This window comes from Mesoplodon mirus (genome assembly GCF_964341445.2).
Source record: "Mesoplodon mirus genome assembly, chromosome: 3".
Classification (NCBI taxonomy): domain Eukaryota; kingdom Metazoa; phylum Chordata; class Mammalia; order Artiodactyla; family Ziphiidae; genus Mesoplodon; species Mesoplodon mirus.
The window spans coordinates 70963754-70986238 of record NC_138978.1 but is presented as its reverse complement, the minus strand read 5'-3'; the positions used below and the strand labels follow the sequence as shown (position 1 = coordinate 70986238).

At 39.4% G+C, this 22485-nt stretch overlaps 1 protein-coding gene across 6 annotated transcripts in view; it reads right to left on the bottom strand.

Annotated features, from left to right (window-relative positions):
- AK5 (adenylate kinase 5) overlaps positions 1 to 16777 on the bottom strand; it is a gene marked incomplete at its 5' end in the record, with an annotated part of 242780 nt that extends 226003 nt beyond the window's left edge. For all 6 annotated transcript variants that reach the window (XM_082612417.1, XM_082612415.1, XM_082612416.1 and 3 more), the window contains 5 exons: positions 641 to 754; positions 875 to 1044; positions 4981 to 5148; positions 12015 to 12201; positions 16718 to 16777. In XM_082612417.1, coding sequence (XP_082468543.1) covers positions 641 to 754; positions 875 to 1044; positions 4981 to 5148; positions 12015 to 12201; positions 16718 to 16777 — 699 coding nt within the window. The remainder of the gene's footprint in view (positions 1 to 640; positions 755 to 874; positions 1045 to 4980; positions 5149 to 12014; positions 12202 to 16717) is intronic.
- Positions 16778 to 22485: the final 5708 nt, after the last annotated feature.

Here is a 22485-nt window from a genome sequence, read left to right as displayed (position 1 = left end):
GACGTTCACTTTTTACACCAGGACTTAAAATTTGTTATTTTTGTAATTAACATTTTTCAATGAAAAATTAGACACACTAGCTTTACAAAGATTAAATAGACATACAAAATATTTTAATTGATTTATTTCTCTTTCAAATAGATTGTTGGGTATTGAGCAGGCATAGTCTACTCGAATTTGAGTAAACTTTGGCAAACTGAACCCTACCTTGTTATAGATAGGTGGCTTAGTGTTTCATACACCGGTGAAGAGGGCTTCCTTAACTGTGAGTATGGGGTGATATTTTACATCCCCGGGCAGTACTGAATAAGGCTTGTTTTAAGTGATTAAAGATTAAAAATACAATCTTAGGGAAAGTATCCTGAAGTAAAGGTTAGAGAGATTTGCATTTTTGATAAAAAATAATGAATTCTATTATTGGTTTTTATCTTTTCTTTTTGGCAGAGACTGTCTTCAGTTTTTAAGCATGTGTGCCAACGAAATGACCTTCTGCCAACCCAAATGAACGTAGTTGTTCATTTTCAGATTAGAATTCATTCCAAATAAGAGCAAGTCTTCCAAGAAATAGATATATATTTTTAATCTCAAATATTTAAGCAAAAAAAAAAAGGTCATTTAAAAGATAAGGAGACATTCTTACTTGGTCCTCAAAAGATAGAGCCTGGGCAACGTCTCTTGGAAATCCATCAATAACAATGCCCACTTCCTCAGGCATTTGCATCAATTTCTGTTTTATCTCTGTAATTGTTGTTTCCTTTTTTAAGAAAAAAGATGAAAAGCCACAGTTAAAGAAGAGAACAGGCAAACAGTTAAACTTACACTCACAAGTGATATAAAAATCTTTGCAGAATAGAAGCAAATTATACAACAGTACCTGAGGGGCCAGTTCTCCAGTGGTAATTATTTTGGCAATAAGACTCCATTTCCTACTGCTGCTGGTACTGTGGATCTTCTTCCTTAATAATTCTCCCACAGAAATGTATTGAAATCCATAACATTCAGCGATTTTCAAACTCTGAGTACCCTTTCCACTTCCTGGACCACCTATCATTTAAAACAGGCAAAATTGGGACCTTCTGATACAATAAGAAACACCCTTTCATAAAACTATTATCTTCATCTTGAGATGCAGAGTCTAGACCAGTACCAGGGCAGAAACCATTCTACTTGTGGCATCTCAGTGTGACTTCTGAATGCAGAGGAGGTGTAGATTTAGCCGAGGAAAGGGTAGAATTGTTGTGATTGATTGTATTAGATGAAAGAGACATTTTTTCCCTTACCGATTTTAGTAAACTACTAGTTTTAAAAACTGAATAATGCAGTTGAAAGAAACCACTTCCCTTTTTCTGTGTAAACCCTAATACTTTTATCCTCTGTAATCAAAGAAAAATCTATGAGATACAAAAAACAATGACTGCCATGGCAGAAATGTGTTACATCCGAACAAAGAGTTAACGTGCAGTTTCGTGAAATGTAAAAATTAGTTTTAACCAAAGGCACACCGATATTGACATGGCTTATTTAAATCTTTCTTTGAATTGTCTGTTCATCCATCTCCTTGCCTTATATCCTTTAAAATTCAAAAGAAGTTTTATGCAATAAATACGCAGAGTGAATGGAAGAGATCTTTAAGGTAGAACAATTTCATAGAACTCATGATAGTTTTGATTTTGTGATACATTAGCATGAAATAATCAATATTTTGCAACATAAATCAATACCAATAATCGGTAACTGCCATTTATTTTTTAAAAGCATAAGCAGTAAAAAATTATAAAATGTATGTCTCAGATTTTATTTCCAAATCATATTACATTATTTTAGTAAATTTATATTTCTAGACAACCTAGACTAACTGGAATCTAAAGTCTGAGCAAATTTCAAAATAAAGCACATAACAATCATCCCAGTCTAATTTGTTATTTGTTGGCAATTATAAAAATAAAATATTGTAAAATACTTAATCATAAATTATTGACTGTAGAAAAAATATTTTAAAAAGTCAATGATAGTAAGTAATGAATTGGTTTTGGTGATATTCACTGAAACATAATTATAATTGGTTAAGCAATATTAAAAATAAAAATTCAATAGAAAAGTGAGTTGATGTTCTCTCTACTAAGTCAATTTATCAAGTTTTTTGGGGGGTAGCAATCATTTTACATACCATTATTTAGTACATTTAAAAAAAATCTTGTTGCAAATAACATAAGCAAAAAAGAATGGTGTTTGCTTCGCTTTGTTCTGGATTTTGTAAGAAGAGTTCTGAGTGAGTGAACTTGGCTGGCTAGGGCTTATTTCCTCTTAAAAAATTTTAATGTGCAGAATTCTAAGATCAGCTAGTATACTGAGACCCCTTCCTTAACCTCAATCCCAAATAATGATCCTAATAAAACTGGTTTTCACCTTTTCATTGCCTTATTAAACTGATAGAAATTTGTTTACATTTTTGACATTGTCTTTCTAAGAAACTCTAAATCCAACCCTATTAGACTTACCATTATAAACTACTACTGTATTAAATTCATTACTTCACAAATGAAAAGTTTTGGTTCCAAATAGCTGCTCTTGGCCTATTAAGCCATGGGCTGGCTTGAAGACAAGCCATGGACTGGCTTGAAGACAAATAATTACATGATCAATGCCGTCAACAAATTCAAACAATTTGATCCCTGAAGAATGAAAGTTATCTTTCATATTTTCACACCTGATCTGACAAATCATCAAAATAAGAGAACATATTGAATTTTTTAAAATTCAGACATGCTAAGAAAGTTATGGCACCTTCAAGGAAAAACAATTTTTTGTCAATTAATGGAGGCATTAGCAGACAACAAAAAAATACGATTAGCACAATTGACAGAGAAGAGCATTAATTTATTGGATGAGTTTGATTACCGGAGCTTCCTAACAAATTAATCTTACTTTCTTCTCCCTGAAACCAGAGTAAGTTTAATTTTGCTATATTTATTTAATTCTACTACTTATAGATATTAGGATCCATCTAACTCTTAGATTTTATGATTATGCTAACATAAGAGAGATTCATTAATATCTGTACCAAGAAGGTTACCTTAAAAAAAAAAAATCTGTATTGCCAGAAGGGAAATTTTGCTTATTTGGATGTGGATATCTGTACCTCTCCCACTCTTTTTCAGGTTGGAACTAATAAAAATTTGTAAGGTTCAGGTACAATTATTTTATAATTCCTCAAAAGTCATAAAATTGTCCCAATTTTCTCAGATAACCTCAGATTCACTTTTTCTGTTCTTCTCTTACCTCAGTCCTCTAAAAGTTATTTACACTCATTGGTTCTGTATCATTCTTGTAATACATAAAATGTTACAACACACAGTGTAAGTCTAAAACCAAAATCACACCCTTGGGAAGGAAGTTGATTTTATTGAGTAAAAAAGAACTGTGAAGTGTAGGAGATTTAAGCATTTATATCTTCTCCACAGATCTTAGTTTACTGAAATAGTTTAATCATTTTCATATAAAATTCACAATGCACAAAAAATTCACATATATTGCTGTTTTATACAAGAACAACTTGTTTTACACCTTTTTCATGGACAATCAAGCCTTCATTTGTTTATCCTGATAATAATCACCAATATTGTACTAACAGCAAGAAAAACAAAATTGAAAGAATCTCATTATAAAATGGTGAAATAATTTCCAATTATTCTCCACCTGTAGCTCTAATTTTTAATGAAGCATTTCCTTGTCTTCTAGGTAAGAACCCCAAATTTTTAAGCACACACACAAAAATTCCACCTTCAAGAATAGATAGAGATTTATGGCATAATAGTGGCTGCCATAAACCGTGAGAATATTTTGACTTTTAGAAAGCTGATTTCTGTACTCTCGTCTTACAATTATTTTTCTATAATATAACAATTCAGGGATAAACATATTTGCAATTTCATTTTCATTACACTTATAGATGTACAAACATCTCTCCTTCTAGACTGGTGAAGTTAAATTCTTGTTCTAGTTTGGTGTGTTTATTTGCATGTTTTTTCCCCAGTTGCCATCATCGTTACATCTTCTGGGAGCAGTACTTCTTTGCTTGGGGGCTGTATACATTTGGCCCTTGGTTAACAGCTACTGGCTAGAATAGTTTTAACATCTTACACTAGATTTTTGCTTTTGGTCATCTTTGTGAAAGCTGAGTCAAATTGGAAAGTGAGACAATGACTACAAATGTTTCAGGTTGACAGGACTCTTCAAAATTTTATAGCTTTTGAGGAAGTTAGAATTTGCAAAAGTGGTCAAAAATGCATTCTGCAAAATTACTTAAGACATTTTCAATATCTAATCCTTGTGAAATGGCATCAGACTGATATTTTCATACTCAACATAAGATTCATAGTGGCAATTAAAAAAATTAACTTTTATCTTTGTTATTTTCGTTAATACTCAGATGTTACATGCTGTGTAAAACACTATTCTATTAGATTTGCTTGTCTGATAACATCAAACTTAGATTTTATCATTGGTGCCAGTCTGTCATAAGGAAGATTCATTTACATGAATCTTTACCAACATATTATTATTGTTATTTATTTTTTGCTCTGAAGTTAATAGTGAATAAAAATTCAATTTGTTGAATTAAAGGGAAAAAACACATCATGTTTAGAAAACTTCTAATGGATTCAGCTATCTATGTTAAAAATTAAGCAAATAAAAACCACAAGATGGTAAATCTTCATTTATTACAGAGAATTTCTATGACACTGTAATGAGATTCTATAAAAGTGCAATAAGCATTAGATTATATAATTATAACAATATATGTTTTATTGAAAATTATGCTAAAAATATTTCCAGCTACTCTCTCTCAAGCTTTTGTTTCCATTGTTTGTCATTATCCAACTATTTGCAAATATGATGTATAGTTGACATAATTTTTGAAATGTAAATATATAAACAAAGTGAGCAACAGTATGAGAATTTTGCTTTCTGTCCTCGTACCTAAGACAAGAATGATTTTTGGTCGAGGTCTAGTAGGATCAAAGACCTCATACTCCTCAATTAACTCCGCAGTCTCTGAGAGGTCTGTGTCACTTTCTATGGAGAATTGATGGATTGGAGGGAGCCGATCATACCGTCGATAAGGAAAGTTTGAATTTTCAGGCATTACTGCAAAAGAGTAAGATAACTTTGAAACGGAAAAAAAAGCACAATAAAACATTTTTTTGCACTTAACCAATTAGTTGAAGAAATTTAAAAATTAAATGAGTCATTTTTTTCAACTGGAACAAGACTCCTGTCCCCTTAAGTCGTCAGCAAACTTTTCCTTAAAGGGCCAGATAATCAACATTTTGGGCTTTGAGGAACAGAGAGTCTCATACTCCACTTAGTCAGGAAAACAGTTGTAGACAATAAATAAAGAAATGGGGACTTCCCTGGTGGCTCAGTGGTTAAGGATCCGCCTGCCACTGCGGGGGACATGGGTTCGAGCCCTGATCTGGGAGGATCCCACATGCCACAGAGCAACTAGGCCCATGTGCCACAACTACTGAGCCTGCACTCTAGAGCCCACGAGCGACAACTACTGAGCCTGCGTGCCACAGCTACTGAAGCCTGTGTGCTTAGAGCCCCTGCTCCACTGCAAGAGAAGCCGCCACAGTGAGAAGCCTGAGCACCACAACGAAGAGTAGCCCCCGCTCACCCAACTAGAGAAAGCCTGCATGCAGCAACGAAGACCCAACATGGCCAAGAATTAAATCAATCAATCAAAATCAATCAATAAACAAATAAACAAATGGATGTGCTTGTGTTCCAATTAAACTTTGTTTATAAAAAACAGGCAGTGAGCCAGACTTGGCCATGGGTCATAGTTTGCCAACCTCTGCCCTCAAGGAACTTTCTTAAGTACTGCCTAGTCTTGCTTGGTAGTTGGTATACATCCTGGTCACCGAAAATGGTGCTCCTAGAGTTTTGTAGTGCACACCTTCACAACTTTCATAACCATATGCAGCTGCCGATGGAGGCAATGCTTATGCACAACGTGTTTCATTTATCCATAAATATAGATATGCAGTCACTATGATTCAGGTACTCTACTGTAGTCCAGTGGAATGGCTTGGTGGCATAATGCACAAAAACTTAAGGTTCTGTCACAAGACAGGTAAAGAGTAGCAAACGATTTCTATATTTGGAACATCTTTCAACATCATTTAACCTTACATTATCAATATTTATTATCTTTAATCTCCTTGATTTAAAAAGGTAACTATGAAGATTTAAATTTACATCTACAACAGCAATAAATCCTTGCTGTTTATTGTCAGACATGTTAGTGTGTTGAGGATGATTCAATAGAAGAATAAAATAAGAGGTAGTCCTGTCCCCACAGAGCTTACAAACTAGAGCTCACATGCTTATATCTGACAGCGGTATGCACACCAGGCAGGATAAGTGCTAAAATGAATATCTCTTATGGTAAACACCATAGGAGTTCAATTGATGGGTAGATCCATTTGGGCAGGAGTGGTAGAAAAAGGCTGTAAAAGAGGCAGGACTTGAACTTCGAAAGACTAGAACTTGTGATGAAAAGTGGAAAGTATTTCTTAGTTGGTAGAAATGAAACATGAAGACTCAGAATCGGAAATACAAATGACATGTTCAAATAGATCAGAGGACAGAGCTGGCAAGCCCAAGTGAGGCAGATGCTCTCTACCAGCTATTGCTGTTTGATTCATGGATCTTTCCTTCCTCATCCATGCGCTGGTATTCAAGGAGGCAAAGAGAAGCCCTAACTACCCAAAAAGCACCTGCACAAGGAGACAGAGGTCACCTGGCCTGCCATGAGTAATCTGGCTAAGTGGATTACTGGATTTTAGCATGGCATAATACTCACATTTCCTCTGGAGATCAGGTAGAACTTTCCATTCTCTGTTGATACAATAAATGAGGTCATTGACTACTGACTCATGGAACTCACTTTAATTCCACGAAAAGAGTGAAGTAGTCTATGGATGACAGTGGGTATTCTTTTTTTAAAAAATTTATTTATTTTTGGCCGTGTTGGGTCTTCGTTGCTGTGTGCAGGCTTTTTCTAGTTGTGGTGAGTGGGGGTTACTCTTCACTGCAGTGTGCAGGCTTCTCACTGCAGTGGCTTCTCTTGTTGCAGAGCATGGGCTCTAGGCACCCGGGCTTAGTAGTTGTGGCACGTGGGCTCAGTAGTTGTGGCACACGGGCTTAGCTGCTCTGCAGCATGTGGGATCTTCCTGGACCAGGGATTGAACCAGTGTTCCCTGCATTGGCAGGCGGATTCTTATCCACTGCGTCACCAGGGAATTCCCGACAGTGGGTATTCTTTAGAAAATTCTGGGAAGAGCTATGTCAGGAAAGGCACTAACAACATTATCCAGTTCTGCCTTGAAATTGAACTGCTTCACTCAATGCAGGGCAAAACTCTAAGCGTTATCCTTGATTAACTTCTTCCCTCACTCTTTATATCTGTTCCCATAGACTTCTCTCCAAAGCATATCCCAAATGCACACGTTTTTCTCCATCTCCACTACCACAACTCTTCCCCAAGCCGCCATCATTTATCTGGACTACTGTAGACTCTATGAGTTGCTTGCTTCTACACCACAGTCCATTGCTTGAAATGTTCTTTCCTTGTTGATCCCATGGCTGACTGCTTCTTGTCATTCACACCTCAGCTTAAATGTCACCTCCTATAAGAACACTTTACTGACCTTTTTTTTTTTTTTTTAGTTATTTATTTATTCATTTATTTATGGCTGTGTTGGGTCTTCATTTCTGTGTAAGGGCTTTCTCCAGTTGCGGCAAGCGGGGGCCACTCTTCATCGCAGTGCATGGGCCCCTCACTATCGCGGCCTCTCTTGTTGCGGAGCGCAGGCTCCAGACGCGCAGGCTCAGTAGTTGTGGCTCACGGGCCTAGTTGCTCCGTGGCATGTGGGATCTTCCCAGACCAGGGCTCGAACCTGTGTCCCCTGCATTGGCAGGCAGATTCTCAACCACTGCGCCACCAGGGAAGCCCTTTACTGACCTTTTAATCTAGGGTAGCCAGCCAGTTAATTTCAAGGACATCACCCCTTATAATAATGCTCTGCACAGCACCTACCACTTCACCATTGTTTGTCCTCTCCCATTAGAATAAGTTCTGTAACAGCAGGGACCTTTCCTATCCGGAACTTTGTATCCCTGGGAGCTAGAACTATGCTTAGCACAAAGTTACTGTCCAATAAATACTTGCTGAACCAATAACAAAGAGAACAATCTTGCTGAAGTAGATGGTGCCCATGGAGAAAAGCCAGAAGATGGGTAGGTAGAGTGTGGCCACAATGTGGAGGGCCTTGATCAGCAGGGTAAAGGGTTTAGCTTTAATCTGGTAGAAAGCCAGTGGAGGTTTCTGGGGGGTAGAGAAATGACATGATGAAATATGAAATATATTTTTTAGGAAAATTAACCTGGTGTTAGTTAGAATGGATTTGAGTAGGGAGAAACTAGGAGCAGAAAGGGTAGCAGCTAGGAGGCTGTTAAAGTAGTTCACAGGTAAGAGATGAGGGCTTAGACTAGAGGGGAAGTAGGGGAAATGGAAATGAGTGGTTGGATATGAAGGACACGATTCGGATTCAGATATGAGAGATGACAGAAGATGACAGTTCAAAAACAATAGCCAAGTGTCAAGTCTAAAACAATAAGGAACATATTGCACTTCATCCAGTATCTTTCTGCCCTCTCTTTTATGCTCCAGAAATACTGGGCTTCTCTCCTTCCTGTCTTTATCCTGGCTTCTTCCTCTATGTCAGAAATCTCTGTTCTCTGTTCCCTAGTATACTCTCAATCTCCTCCATCCTTCTCTAGTTGATACCTACTCACCTCTCTGTCTCTTAGTATTAGCATATCACTTCTTCCAGGAAGCCTACCTTGAACCCCGGCTTAGGTGGGATCCATCTGCCTGTTAATATGGTTAGTTCTATAGCATATGGTATTTTCTATAGCATCCATTGTGCTTCTACTTATATTTTTAACATAGCATATGGTATTTTCTATAGCATCCATTGTGCTTCTAATTATATTTTTAACACCTGACTTCATCACTAGACTATAAGGGCAGGTTCCATGTTTGTTCATGAGGGCAGGTGCCATGTTTGTTATTTTTTGGTGGCTACATTCTCAGTCTTAAAAGAGTGTCTGAAACATAGTAGTACTCAATAAGTGGTTATTTTATTGCTCAACTGACTCATAGGCTGACTTCATGTAAATAAGAAAAGGAGGGCTGGTTTTGAAGCAAATATTATATGTTTGGTTTTGGACATGTTGAGTAAAGATGACAATGAGATATTCCAGAAGAAAAGCTCTATGGACAGTTAGAGCTATGGGACTAAAACTCCTATTTGTGAGTAATTATTTGTTCAATTGTATACAACGGTAGAAAAAAATGGATGCTCACCTCATATTTACAGTACAATGCTTTAAAGAACTGTCAGCTAATAATTTATCCTTGCTTTTAACATATTTTTACCTAGGAAAGTAATTTGCTTAAAAATTATTAAAATGTTCTATTTCACAGAATAATTTTTCATGATAATTATATATTAGCATGGCTATGTCAACATTTCAGCAAAAATTGCATGAATCACTTTTTGTTTCTAGACATAATAATAGTGCTTAAAGTTACAGGGAAGTTAGTAATTTTGTCGATTTTAATAAGCTATTCTGTAAATCATAGTTAAAAACCTACAAAGCACACACATGCAAAGCATTTCATAAAATAATATTTTATTATTATAGGATTAATCAGTTTAGAAACCATTTTCTGTCTTTTAGCCTACGTTCCAGATATTAAACAGTGTGATACAACATTCTTGTCACCATAGTATGTGAAAGGTTTTATTTGATGATTAATTAAAAGATCTCTGAGTTGGAATTCTGGTAAAGTACTAGCAGATATGGAGATTCTAAAATTAACTAGTGATTTCAGTTCTAATGAAAGTTAAGTCTACATTTTCCATTCCTATTTTAGCTTATCCTGCTAGATCAAGAGTTCCAAACTGGTCATCTGTGGGCCCAGTGTAGCCTCATAGATATACTTTGTTCAGCTCGACATTTTTCCAAAATTTGTGCTTGACTGCCTTTAGACAATGATTGTTCACTCTAGTTCTGTTCTCTAGTTTGACCACAGTTTCCACCATTCTCTATTACATACTTGGCCTGCCTGGCTTCTACATATAATCAAGTCAAGTAACAGTATAAAATAGAAGCATTCAAATTTCATTTTGTTACAAAACAGTCACTTTATATAACCAGCTTTTCAACTAAGTGAATGTCACATCCTCTTAGACTTAAATTTAAGAACATAAAAATACCTTAGACTAAATCCAGTAATACCTAAGGTTTGTTAGTGCTTTAAGGTTTAAAAAGAAATTCCCATATTTATGTCACTTGACTTAACAAGGGCCAAGGGCATGTATTTAACATTGAGCCATATTCTAACATATGATGACACCCTGGGAAGGAAGTTAGCCCTTTTGGGAAGGTGTATGAACCCTTCAAGCTCACAAAAATATTATTTTGTTCACTTAAGCAGTAATTTACCAAGTGGTGTGCCGTAGTGGTAACTGCTTAAAGGTTCTCTCTTGAGCACCCAAGCCTAAATCACCTAGTGGTGACCCTGCATTGACAGGGAAGGAGTCTTCTCTCTGGAGATGTTTCTGAGACGACGTCATTTCTGCTTTTTCTCCCTGTTTGTGTTTCTTAGAAATTAACACACTCTGACTTTTCCCCACATCATGTTCAAATAAAATCTAAGTGGGTCATGACTAAGTAAGATAAAACAAACTAAGATTTATTTCCCCCTTGTATTTATTGCAAATAGAATTGTCTCCGCTTCAAATTCTGTCTGTATAACTGAAACTTTTTGTGTTACAATTTTTGAGAATGGCTTAAATTTTGAAAATAGAATGATTTGGGCCACTGGGAAAGAATTAATTGGTTTCCTCTGATTGGAACTGATTCCATTTTGCACATACTATTGTACTTCTCAATTTTGTCTGGAGCCCAAAAGGCTGCTTGGCTGATATTGAACTAATTTTGATAAGCACATATTTCAGAAAGCTGGAATACCATGAATCTCCTCTAGTGAATTCCAGTTCTTAGTTCCAAACAATCCCTAAAATTGTTAAACAAGTTTATGCATCCCATTTCCTTTGTAGCACCCAAATGCCTAATCTCATACATTGCATTCAATAAATAAATCCTTCTTGAGTTAACTAGTATAAACTTTACATGCATTTACGCAGATGCATTAATATGAACTCTGAATTTGGAAACACAGTAATAAGTTAAATCTCTTCTGACCTAATAAAAAAATGTTGTAGTTATACAATAACTATCAATTTTGTCTGTCATCTACTCATTTATTTGGAAAAGTCTAATTTGCAATTTTAAGAAAAATTCAGTTTGCTAATGTAATTCATTTTACAAAATAATGAAGTCAGGACTTCCCTGGTGGCGCAGGGGTTAAGAATCCGCCTGCCAATGCAGGGGACAAGGATTCGAGCCCTAGTCCAGGAAGATCCTACATGCCACAGAGCAACTAAGCCCGCGTGCCACAACTACTGAGTCTGCATGCCACAACTACTGAAGCCCCCGCGCCTAGAGCCCATGTTCCACAACACGAGAAGTCACAGCAATGAGAAGCCCGCACACCGCAACGAAGACCAAACGTAGCCAAAAATTGATTAATTAATTAATGAATTAAGAAGAAAAAACAAAATTAATGGAGTCAGTAAAAAATTTCATTGAGCTTTTAGTGAAGTGCTGGACAACGGTATGTAATTTTGTTTGTCTTATCATGGAGGTGATTAGAATTAGTAGCAGAGACAGAATAGTCACATTCCAGGACCAAATATCCTTTTAGGTGCTGGGAAATCTACTAAATTATATCATTGCCTACAGTTTGTATGATAGGTTTTAAAGAAAATTGCTCTAAGTATAAACTGTCTATTATTCTACGAATACATTACCATTTCTTAGAAAGGATCTCCGTGACTGCCCTCCATTGAGCGGAGGTAAGGTCTTCTTCTCCTGGCTTACAAATGAATCCCACTTCACCTTGTCACAGCCGCCTAGTTCCTTTACTTTCTGTAAACAACTTTCCAAGTACTCTACTGGGTCTTCAGGCTTAGAACACATCAGTCCATTCAAAAGGCTCTGAAATACAACACAATATGCCCACAGAAAATATGTTTTTAAACCACCTTTGTCAGAATAGTGTATATCCCGTCTTTAAATTCTGGGTTGTTTTGATTCTTTGCATTTAAAAAAAATAAACAATTAGAGGTGAAATTATGCTCTGATTGAGTAATTAAAATACCCCCTTAAATTCTTGACCAATTAGTTTTCAGCTCAGCATTCTCTGTCTTTTAAACAATTAAGGCCAACTATATTGTTTAAAATGGAAGAACCTTATCAATATGAGATAAAGTGCAGTGTGTAAAAATGCTCTAGTCATGATTTATCTCATTCCTACCCATCCTTAAAGGCTCCAAGCCTCAGTTTCAGAGGGTTTTTTAAGGATTAAAAAATGTAAATATTTTGTAAATATAATGTATTTTACATACATATAATGTATGTAAATATTTGTAAAGAACATATTAAGTGCCTGGAACATAGTAAATAATAAATGTTGGTGGTTGTAATCATCATCATCATCATCATCATCATCATCATCAGGAAGTCTCCCCTGAGCCCTCAGGTTGGCTTGTGGACCCAACACCCTTCCTTGGTGTTCATGATACCCAGAAAAAACTATCTTACCTGTCATTCATACTAAAACCACCAGTTTATGTGTTGGTCTCCTCTTCTAACCTATAAACTCTTCAACAATACAGTGTGGGTCTTATTTATTTCGCAATATCCAGCCTCTGACACTTTCCCTCGCACATGGTAGGTACATACTGAACTGTTGTCTACTTAGAAAAAAATTTCACTCAAAACATAAAGACTGGGCCTCCCTGGTGGCGCAGTGGTTGAGAGTCCGCCTGCCGATGCAGGGGATGCGGGTTCGTGCCCCGGTCTGGGAGGATCCCATGTGCCGCGGAGCGGCTGGGCCCGTGAGCCATGGCCGCTGGGCCTGCGCGTCCGGAGCCTGTGCTCCGCAACGGGAGAGGCCACAACAGTGAGAGGCCCGCATACCGCAAAAAAAAAAAAAAAAAAAAAAAAAAAAAACCATAAAGACTGAGTTTAAGTAAAAACATTTGATATATAATAAATCACTATAATATCCATTGAAATTACAGAGGAAAACCTGATGTCTGATATTTCATAAGTACTAATTTCTAAAAATGCTATAAATTTGGAAATGCTGATTCCTGGGAACTGAACTGATGTGCAAAATATTTTCCTTTGGAGTATTTCATGGAAAAAGCATAGAGGATTATTATCACCATTATTAATGCACAAAACATACACCCTTTGAAAAGCTGACATCTTTCCTAAATACAGTATTTTATTTTCAAATTATTCTTGTGCAATTTGCTCTAAATGGTAGGCAGTTCCTACCAGGTACATTTGTTCTCTGAAATCCTAAATAACATAGGTTAGAATGATCAATCAGAGGAGTTCAACTGCAGAGGGAGCAGAAAAAACTAACCTGGGCATCCACACCCAGTTTGTATGTCAGGGTCTGTGCTACACTCACACACAGATACACACACATTGCGTTTAACTCCTCGGATTCCCCCTACCTCAATGTAGCTAACTCTGTGGCAGGGCTTATTCTGTATCTTTGCATGCTTTAGCTTACCCAGTGCACTTTCAGCCCTATGTGGCATTATCATCACCATTTATAGACTAGGAAATCCTGGCTCAGAGATGTTAGTGAGTTGATCTAGGTTACTCAGCTAGAAACTCGTAGACCTGGAATTCCAAGTCAATGGTTTTGATTCCATATATTCCTCTCTCTGCATCTTGCAAAAATATGATATGGGATTTAAAAAGTGCCAGATTTTCTGTGCCCCATACATAATCCAACTGTAATTCGAGTCACTCAAGATTAGGTTTTTAGTTTTTTTATCCCTATTATTGCCTAAAATGAGTGAACGCACTCAGTGAAGATTTTTTTTTTTTACTGGAAAATATGGTTCCAGCCTTCCTAAACATATCTGACTTCACAAAGGGAACTGATTTTAGAAGGGGGAATGAGGTCCACTCCTTCATAGATAGTTTAAATCCATTGTTCTAATAGTCAGCCACCATCGGGGATCCAAAACAACGAGCAAACATTTTTTACTCGGTCTACTTGAGTCAACCCTTTGAGAACTTGAACAATCTAATTTGACTTGCCCCAGTGTTCAAATTAATTGCCAAATCTTTGCTCTAAGGTACAGTGATACAAGATCAATATATACACCATAAGGTTAACTAGAGTTAAGAACTCATCAGGGGAAAGTGGTTTTTGTTTTAACATTTAATCTAAAAATGGAAACACATTTCAAACTTGAACCTAACAGAGATATCCCATTTAGCCCATATGATGTTTCAAGTCAGAAAGAAATCTGAAAAGGTCAGTTAGATACAGCTAGTTGCTTGACAATATGTAGATTCAATAATCAATCACTTGGTCTACAATGGTGTCTAGTATCCACAACTGTGCCCAATGTTTTGGGCTTGATAGATATCTAACTGCTAAACTTTGTAGACCTAGAAACTTTGTATACCTACATTGTGGTTTTGAGGGAGAAAATCTCCCTCAAACTTAAAGCGTTTGGTTTAAGTTTGGAAATTTAAAGCATTTGGTTTTGCTGTCTACACTCATCACATGGAGAACTGCCAAGTTTTACTTCTCTCTTGTGCTGTGCACAGCACAGATTTTTCTTACTGGAAGGATGGAGCTTTTGGAGGTCACCAGCAGTCTCCTTCCAGCTTCCCATTGCCTTGGATTGCATTTAAGTACACTGTATATCTGTATTTCACCTAAGCAAGTTGACTTCCTTTTCTGGGTGTGCACTATTTTAAAACATCCCGTTCATATGCAGAAAAGCCAAGGAAAAGCATAGCACCTGAACAAAAATGCCTGCCATCACTTATTTGCACAGTGTAGATTTTCATACACAAACTATCAAAATCCTCTGTGGTTACCAAGGGGGAAAAACAGTACTTACATTTATATAGAAAAAAGGTGTACTATTAAGAAGCACTTTGCAATCAGGTGGCCCTGCTGCAGATGTTTCTAATTACTCTTTTAGGGATGACATTGATCTCAGTAGTAGTATTTATGACAAAACCCTGCAGCTCTTCATCTCCATATTTAGTTTTTGAAAATTAAAAAAAGAAAAGAAAAACTCTTAACAAGAATCCTGCATAACCCCAAGACCTGTCCTTATGCAACACCTCCTGATTATTTTCAAATACTAGTAACACAATTGCTAGATTGGGGTTTCACATACTAGGCTTGTGCTCAATGGGCGATTTACCTGGAAATCTTGTCTTCAGATGGACCTGAAACCGGTGGCTTATGGAGGTGAGAGGAAAATGGAGATCTGTAATTATGGCGGCCCATTTAAAGATAATTTGGGAAAACAGAGACAAAATTATTTTCCCAAGTAGTGTTATAAAATTCCTTTTAGCAGAACAAACCCCCCAAATAGGAGAAAGAGCAACGCATAACTTTTAGTTTACTACATCAGTCTACAGTCTATCATCTTTCAGAAATGGGGGAACGGGTTTCAGAGTTTGCTCTATGAAGCTTGGCTCGCTTCCTTTTTTTTTTTTTCCTTAACCTAAGTAAAAGCGCATAGGATTCAGGAATGTTCTAAAATTCAAATACGAAGAGAAGGAAAGGAAACAAGACGATCCGCGACGTAGCCTATGGTTTAGAACTAACCAAGGTTCTAGTTCATCCATCAAGCCTCCTCTCCCACATTCCCAAAGTGTTCCCCATTTCCCGGGTCTCTGGTGCAGATGATGCTGCGATGCGGTCGGAAGACAGAGCAACAGGAGTCACGCCCGCCTCGCCACTCCCTCTCCGATTCGCCTTCTCTACGTGGGTTGGTGAGGGCAGGCGAAAGCTATGGGCTGGGGAGGTGAGGAAGGAGAACCATCCCTTCCAAGGTGACGGGAAAACGTGCTCAGGAGTTCATTCACCGAAAGCGCAGAGCAGCGCTGGGTGACAGCCAGCCGGGAGGTAGCGCTGCACTTGATAGGTTTGGATTTGTTTTTTGCATCTTCATCCCTCTCCCCCAAGCTGTCCCTGTGGAGGGCTGCTTTCGTCCTCACTTCCCCGTCAACGCGGGGGTCCCAACCCTCGGCGCGCGAAGGGACTAAGGCTCTCGATTCGCAGTTCCGAGTCCTTGCTGGCTGCTGGGCGCCAGCGTACCCACCTGGCCTGATCCTCGCCCCCGGAGAGCGCGGCCGGCCGCTGCCAGCAGCCCATTCTGGGGGTCCACATGGGAGGGATGCGCTGGGGGCAGCCTGCTCCCAGAACCCGGTTCGAAGACTGAAACTTGATTTTCGAGATGGAGGCTTCTGAGTCCAGCCTTCCGACAAGGACCCCGCAACCCGCCAGACAGGCAGCTACCCCTGGGCAAGCGGGCGAGCAAGCTTCCGCAAGCGCCTTCACTTCCGTGCCCCGCGTCGGCAAGGTGGGACGGCGAGCGGCCTCTCACCCCGAACCCCGGGGCTGCCCTCCCCGATCCTCCCTTCCTCTCTGCCAGACCTAGCCCCCTACCTCGAAAAGCTGCGGGATTTCCCTCCGGGCCAGATACTCCTTGGCTTCGTTGGTGTTCATGGCTGTTCCGCGCGCGCCCTGGGGCGCAGGCGGGAGGCTCCCGGGTTGCGGCGACCTGGGCTGGGGCTGGCGGTGTCCTCACCGAGCACCGCGCAGCCCTCGCTCTCACACGCAAATACGCGCTCGGCTCTGCCTACCCAGGCCGGGCCCCCCTCCGCCTCTCCGCGGCGACTGTGGTCTCAGCGCTCCCGCCGCCCCAGCCTCGGTGCTGGTCCCCACGCCGGAGCTGCGGGCTCTAGGCTGTGCGGCCGCCAGCGGAGGGGCGGAGGGAGCGGAGGAAGGAGAACAGCGCGGCGGACGCCAGGCAGCAGCCCGCCCGCCTGCTTTTCCCGCTCGGCGCGCCGCGCTCTGAGCCTCCCGAACCCGGTCTGCGGGCGGCGACGACGGCGGCGGCCAGTCACGCTGCTCGAGCGGAGCGGGGCGCGGGGGTGGAGAAGGGTGCGCGCGGGGGGCTCGCAGTCACGCCCCCCGTGTCACACCACCACCGGGAGCCGCGCTTCCCTGCGCGCGCCGCCCCCGGGACGCAGCAACCTGGGACCAGGTGGCCAAAGGAACAGAGTCGGGGTCTGTAGCAACGTGCGACCCTTTCACCTCTCCCGAACCCCCCGACCCCCATCCCCCCCACGAGTTACTCGTGCATGCCCGAGGAGCTCCCAGGAAGAAACCTAATTGTCACAGAATTTATCGTTTATTCCTAAGGTTACCGATCCTTCATAACAGGGAGCTGGGAGTAAAGAAAAGGGGACTGAGGGTGTTGACTCCATCCCCTTAAGATAATTTTTAGATCTTGAGTATTTCTATCCTTCAGGACCGTTTTGCTAGCTGGTCTCGAATTTTTCTCTGTTAGTGTTACAAATCCTTACAGATTTCAGAATAAGGCCTTACAGTGAGGCTGAAATCTTCCCTAACAGAAGAATTAGTAAGTAATCAACTAGTTAATTATGTCTATAGAGAGGAATGGGAAGGTGGAGGTGAGAAGTGGGTGGTGGTTGAGAGCCGGAGACTGCTTAAACTGGAAACATGCTTGGTAGGTGACTGGGCGCCACGGTTAATCCGATCGGAGTGTGCTGTTGGTGGACCATGGGCCGTTGGAGCACCCTGGGTTGGGTATGGGTTGATGTGATAAAGCAGCGTTACGGGTCAAGTATCTTCCCATTTCCCCCATTATGATGTCTTTTCATTGCCTGCTTGAAAATGGTCCATGCCACCCTGGGAACATGACCTCTAATTCCGTACAAGACCCAACACGTGGGAGGGCATGTCAGAGGAAAGGAGGCTCTGATAGGCATTGCCATCTGGGATCAGGCCAGGGAGAGAGGCAACACTGCCACTGCTTCCAGAAACCAGTGTCTGGATGTCCATTTCAAGTTCATCTTTTGCAGATCTTTTCTTGGTTCTATTTCTTGTCACAGTAAAGACTGCTACCCATGCCTTCACTATAGCTGCAGTTTTGTTTTATCCAGGGAGGGAACTCAAGAATTAATTGAGTTTTGTAAAGTAAATGAAGTTTTCTGAACAAGTGTTTCTGAACAAGTGAAACCATGTGTCATATGGCAGCCTTAAATGAGGCAGGTGTTCCATAGAAATTGGTTTCTGCCCTCAGAATATGCCACATCATTTATAGTTCCAGCTTCTGACGTTCTTTACCTTGTGTAAGAGCAGGTTTTGGCAGTAGTGAAGCATTGTCTGTTCCCTGTGCAACAATGCTTGATAACTACCAGGATTCATGGCCTGAAAGCTTACTTTATGAGCAGGCCCAGCTGAGGCAAAGCACCTAGGACTGAAGAGGCCACTTTCTGCAGGAACTTTCAAGGTCACCCTTTACAGACAAGAATCTGGCAGAGTACAGCTCACATCTTGTCTCCTAGGGAGGAATGAATCCTGAATGGATATATGATTCTAAATGCACTTTAGTGTAGTCAGGCAAGGATGGCAACTTGCTTGTATAAAGAGAGTGAATAATGAAGACTGCATTGCACTAAATATTCTAAATAGCCTGAAAAAACATAGTAGCTGGAGATATGGCAGATTTTCAGGTAGCCTCATACACTGACAATCAGTGCTTTTTGGTGTGTTCCAGATGTACGAAAGAAGCAAGTATTCACAATTACTTTTGCAAAGGGAGTTGTAGCCTATTATGGAAGGGCTATATGGGGGAAGTGTAATGCTTAAAAGCCAGGCTGATTGTTTGGAAGAGAGGGAATAGAAAGGACAAGGAACAACAAATACATTCTTGCCATGGGAAAGCTGGCTCATTGCTCCCTGATATGGAATTCTAAGGGTGGGTAAATAAAGGGTTTCTTTGTTTACTTGGGGATACATCGTTGCAAAGAATCAAGATGCTTACTGCTTACCTAGTGTCTCCAGGCAGAATCTCTTCTGCTCCCACATTGGGAGAGTGTGCTGGGTTATACAGCAGTGAATAAGACATACATAATTCCTTCTGTCAAGGAATATACATTCTCCTGGAGAGTGCATGTAAGAAGTGCAGATGGACAATAAGCAAATAAAAATGCAGAAACAACATAAGATAGTGATAAATGAAGAGCAGATAAATAATTAACCCCTCTCCCACCAAAGACACAAGTGAGAACATATCAGATAGTGATAAATGTAACGATGAAAATCAAACATGCTTAACTTGATGCAAGGGGGTGGAGTCCAGATTCTTTGCTAGAAGTAGCAGAGCAAGTGGGAATGGTGATAACCTTTGAGGTGATAGCTAGAACTTTCCAAAGATCCAGACATCCTTGAGGAGGAGCCTCTTGGTGGGAATGTTTCTCTAGCTCATTGCTGACACACAGGCTATGTCTCAGCAAAGGACTGAACCTTGCTCTGTTGCTATTAAGCAGCTGCCTCAGGGTAGAGACCATTGGCTGCATCCACTTGAGAAGGCTCAAGGGCTCTGTACCCAGGGCAGCAACTTCCCACAGAGATGGTTGGAAGCCATGCTTAAATGCTCATTCATTCCTAACAGATATTTATGCCATTTATAATTTAAATAGGGCAAGTTTAACTGCAGAAAATTTTACTGATAAAGTGTCAAATATTTCTCAGTTGCAGTTCCTCACCCCAGGAGAGGAGTCTAACGGGATCTACCACAGGCCCTGGTATAGTTGATAGTAATGATGTCATGACAAGTTTGGTCATAATACAAGGTAAAAATTCATTGAGTGTTATGAGTCAGGCATTGTGACAAGCACTTTATAAAGTATACTGCATATGCCATATTTAATTCTCAAATCAACCTGTGAGATATGTATTACTTTCATTATGTAAATGAAATAACTGAGATTCAGAGAGCCTAATTCCAAGATTCTACTATAGTTACTATCAGTCCAACTGCAAATCCCTGTGCATCCTCATTCCTTAGAACTTCATCATCACCATGCCTTTCTATGTTACAAAGGCCTGCAACCTTCCATTCTTCCTTTCCTATTCCCTTCCTTCCATTCTTTTTTTTTTTAGCAGATGTTATTTTGTATTTGAGGGGAAATGTATTTCAAAACACAAGTACAACAACAAAACATGTATAACAACAAGTTTATCTCTACAGATTTTCTAATTGTTTAAGGTTCTTTTCTATTTGAAAGTTTTTTCATGGTTCAGAGGTTGAAAAGACAACACAACATTCCTATTTATTGAAATCTTGAGTGTTGAATTTCTCTCATTCTGCACAAAAAAACCCCAATATCTCCCTCCTAATTATTCTATTTCCCTCACTAACTGACAACTCACTGGGCTATTTGTATTTTCAGGGCCATTTGTAAATATTTTGTTTATCCAGAAAAAAATCTAAATAGATAAGACTTTTCATATAGTGTACATTGGCCTGATAAGTGTGCCCCTTATTTACAGGATTTTTTTTAGAAGATCTTTCTGAGGCTTTTACTTTTTTGTAAATGTGGAGTATACATACTGGTCTGTGAAATCTGGGGTAAATGCAGGCTGAAATAATGATGTGTAACACAACTCTTCAGCCAAAGCAGAATTTCCCTATGCTCTATTTCTTTTCTCCACACTGGCCGAGTAGCTGAGCCAGACACTTGGATTCTGGATCTCAAAGACCTCTAGGAATTTGGGGGTTAGTGGAGGTTAGAGGTAAGAGATTGAAAACTCTCCTACAGTGTCTGAAAGCTTTAGGAAAATTTCCAAGTATATAATTTATAGACTAAGAATAGGAAAATCCTATATATTTATCTATCTATTCATTAATATGTTCATTGATCAAACAATTATGAAATAACCTTGTATGATCCAGACCTGTGTCTGGAGCTACGAATACAAACAGCAAGACTCAAAGGGTTCACTGTCTAGTAGGGAGACATGGACTTGTAGTAATTAAGTACAGGTAAATGTAATACTATGTTTTAATAATATGATAGAGGTAAAGGTAGGAGGTAGGCTGTTATGGTGGGGACACAAAAGTACATAACTCATATAAATATGTATATGGTAAAAAAAAAAAACACTTAGAACAGAACTCACACACACTACTGGGGGAATGTAAACTTGCACAACCACTTTAGAAAACTGGGAATAACTATTGAAGCTGATGTATTTTTATATTCACCAAAAGATATGTATTAGAATTTTCACAGAAGCACTATTTTAAATGGTCCTAAACTAAAATATACTCCAACGATCACCAACAAGTAGAACACATAAGTTGTGTTAGATTCACAGCATGGAATCCTATAAGCAATGAGGATCAACAGTCTACAGCTACATGTAACAACATGGATGAGTCTCACAGACATAATATTGAGTAATCACCAGACACAAAATATACAAGCTGTATGATTTCATTTATATAAAAAGCAAAAACAGGCCAAAAAACTCTATGCTGTTAGAAATCAGGACAGGGGTTACCCATAGGAGAATGAAGTGACAGAGAGAGCTCAAGAAGAATTTAGGGGAAACTGATCACGTTCTGCTCCTTGATTTGGGTGCAGGTTACACTGGTGTGCTCATCTTGTGAAAATGCACTCAGCTGTGCAAATAGAATATGCACTTCTCTGTGTGTATATTAAACTTCAATAAAGACATATGTTGAAAAGTAAAAGATGGTGAAGTATGGGATTCAAACCCAAGACCATCTCATTCTTAAATCCCATGCCGTCCTAACAGTTCCATGCTATTTTATCATTTAATAAGCAGATCAAAAGTGAATTTGCAATTCGTGGCCCTTTGCTTGTGCCTTTATTATTGCACTTAGAGTCAAATTGCTGCTCTCAACACTATGTTGTTTGTAAGTAATGATTTACTTACAGTTTAGTCTTTCTCACTGTAAGATTCTGAGCTTCTCATCAGTAGGGACCATGTCCTAGAAATCTCTATTTTCTCAGTGCTTTGGACAATGTCTGGCTTAAAATAGATACGCATGAATGCAGGAATGAACTATCTGTGTCTATATGTATAGAATGCTTAGGACTCAGCCAAAGAAATTTAGAAAGATATCCTAGCAGGAAAAAGTAAGCTTTCTAATATTTTTAAATTTTATTTATTTATTTATTTATTTATTTATTTTTTTCGGTATGCGGGCTTCTCACTGTTGTGGCCTCTCCCATTGCGGAGCACAGGCTCCGGACGCGCAGGCTCAGCAGCCATGGCTCACGGGCCCAGCCGCTCCACGGCATGTGGGATCCTCCCAGACCGGGGCATAAACCCGCATCCCCTGCATCGGCAGGCAGACTCTCAACCACTGC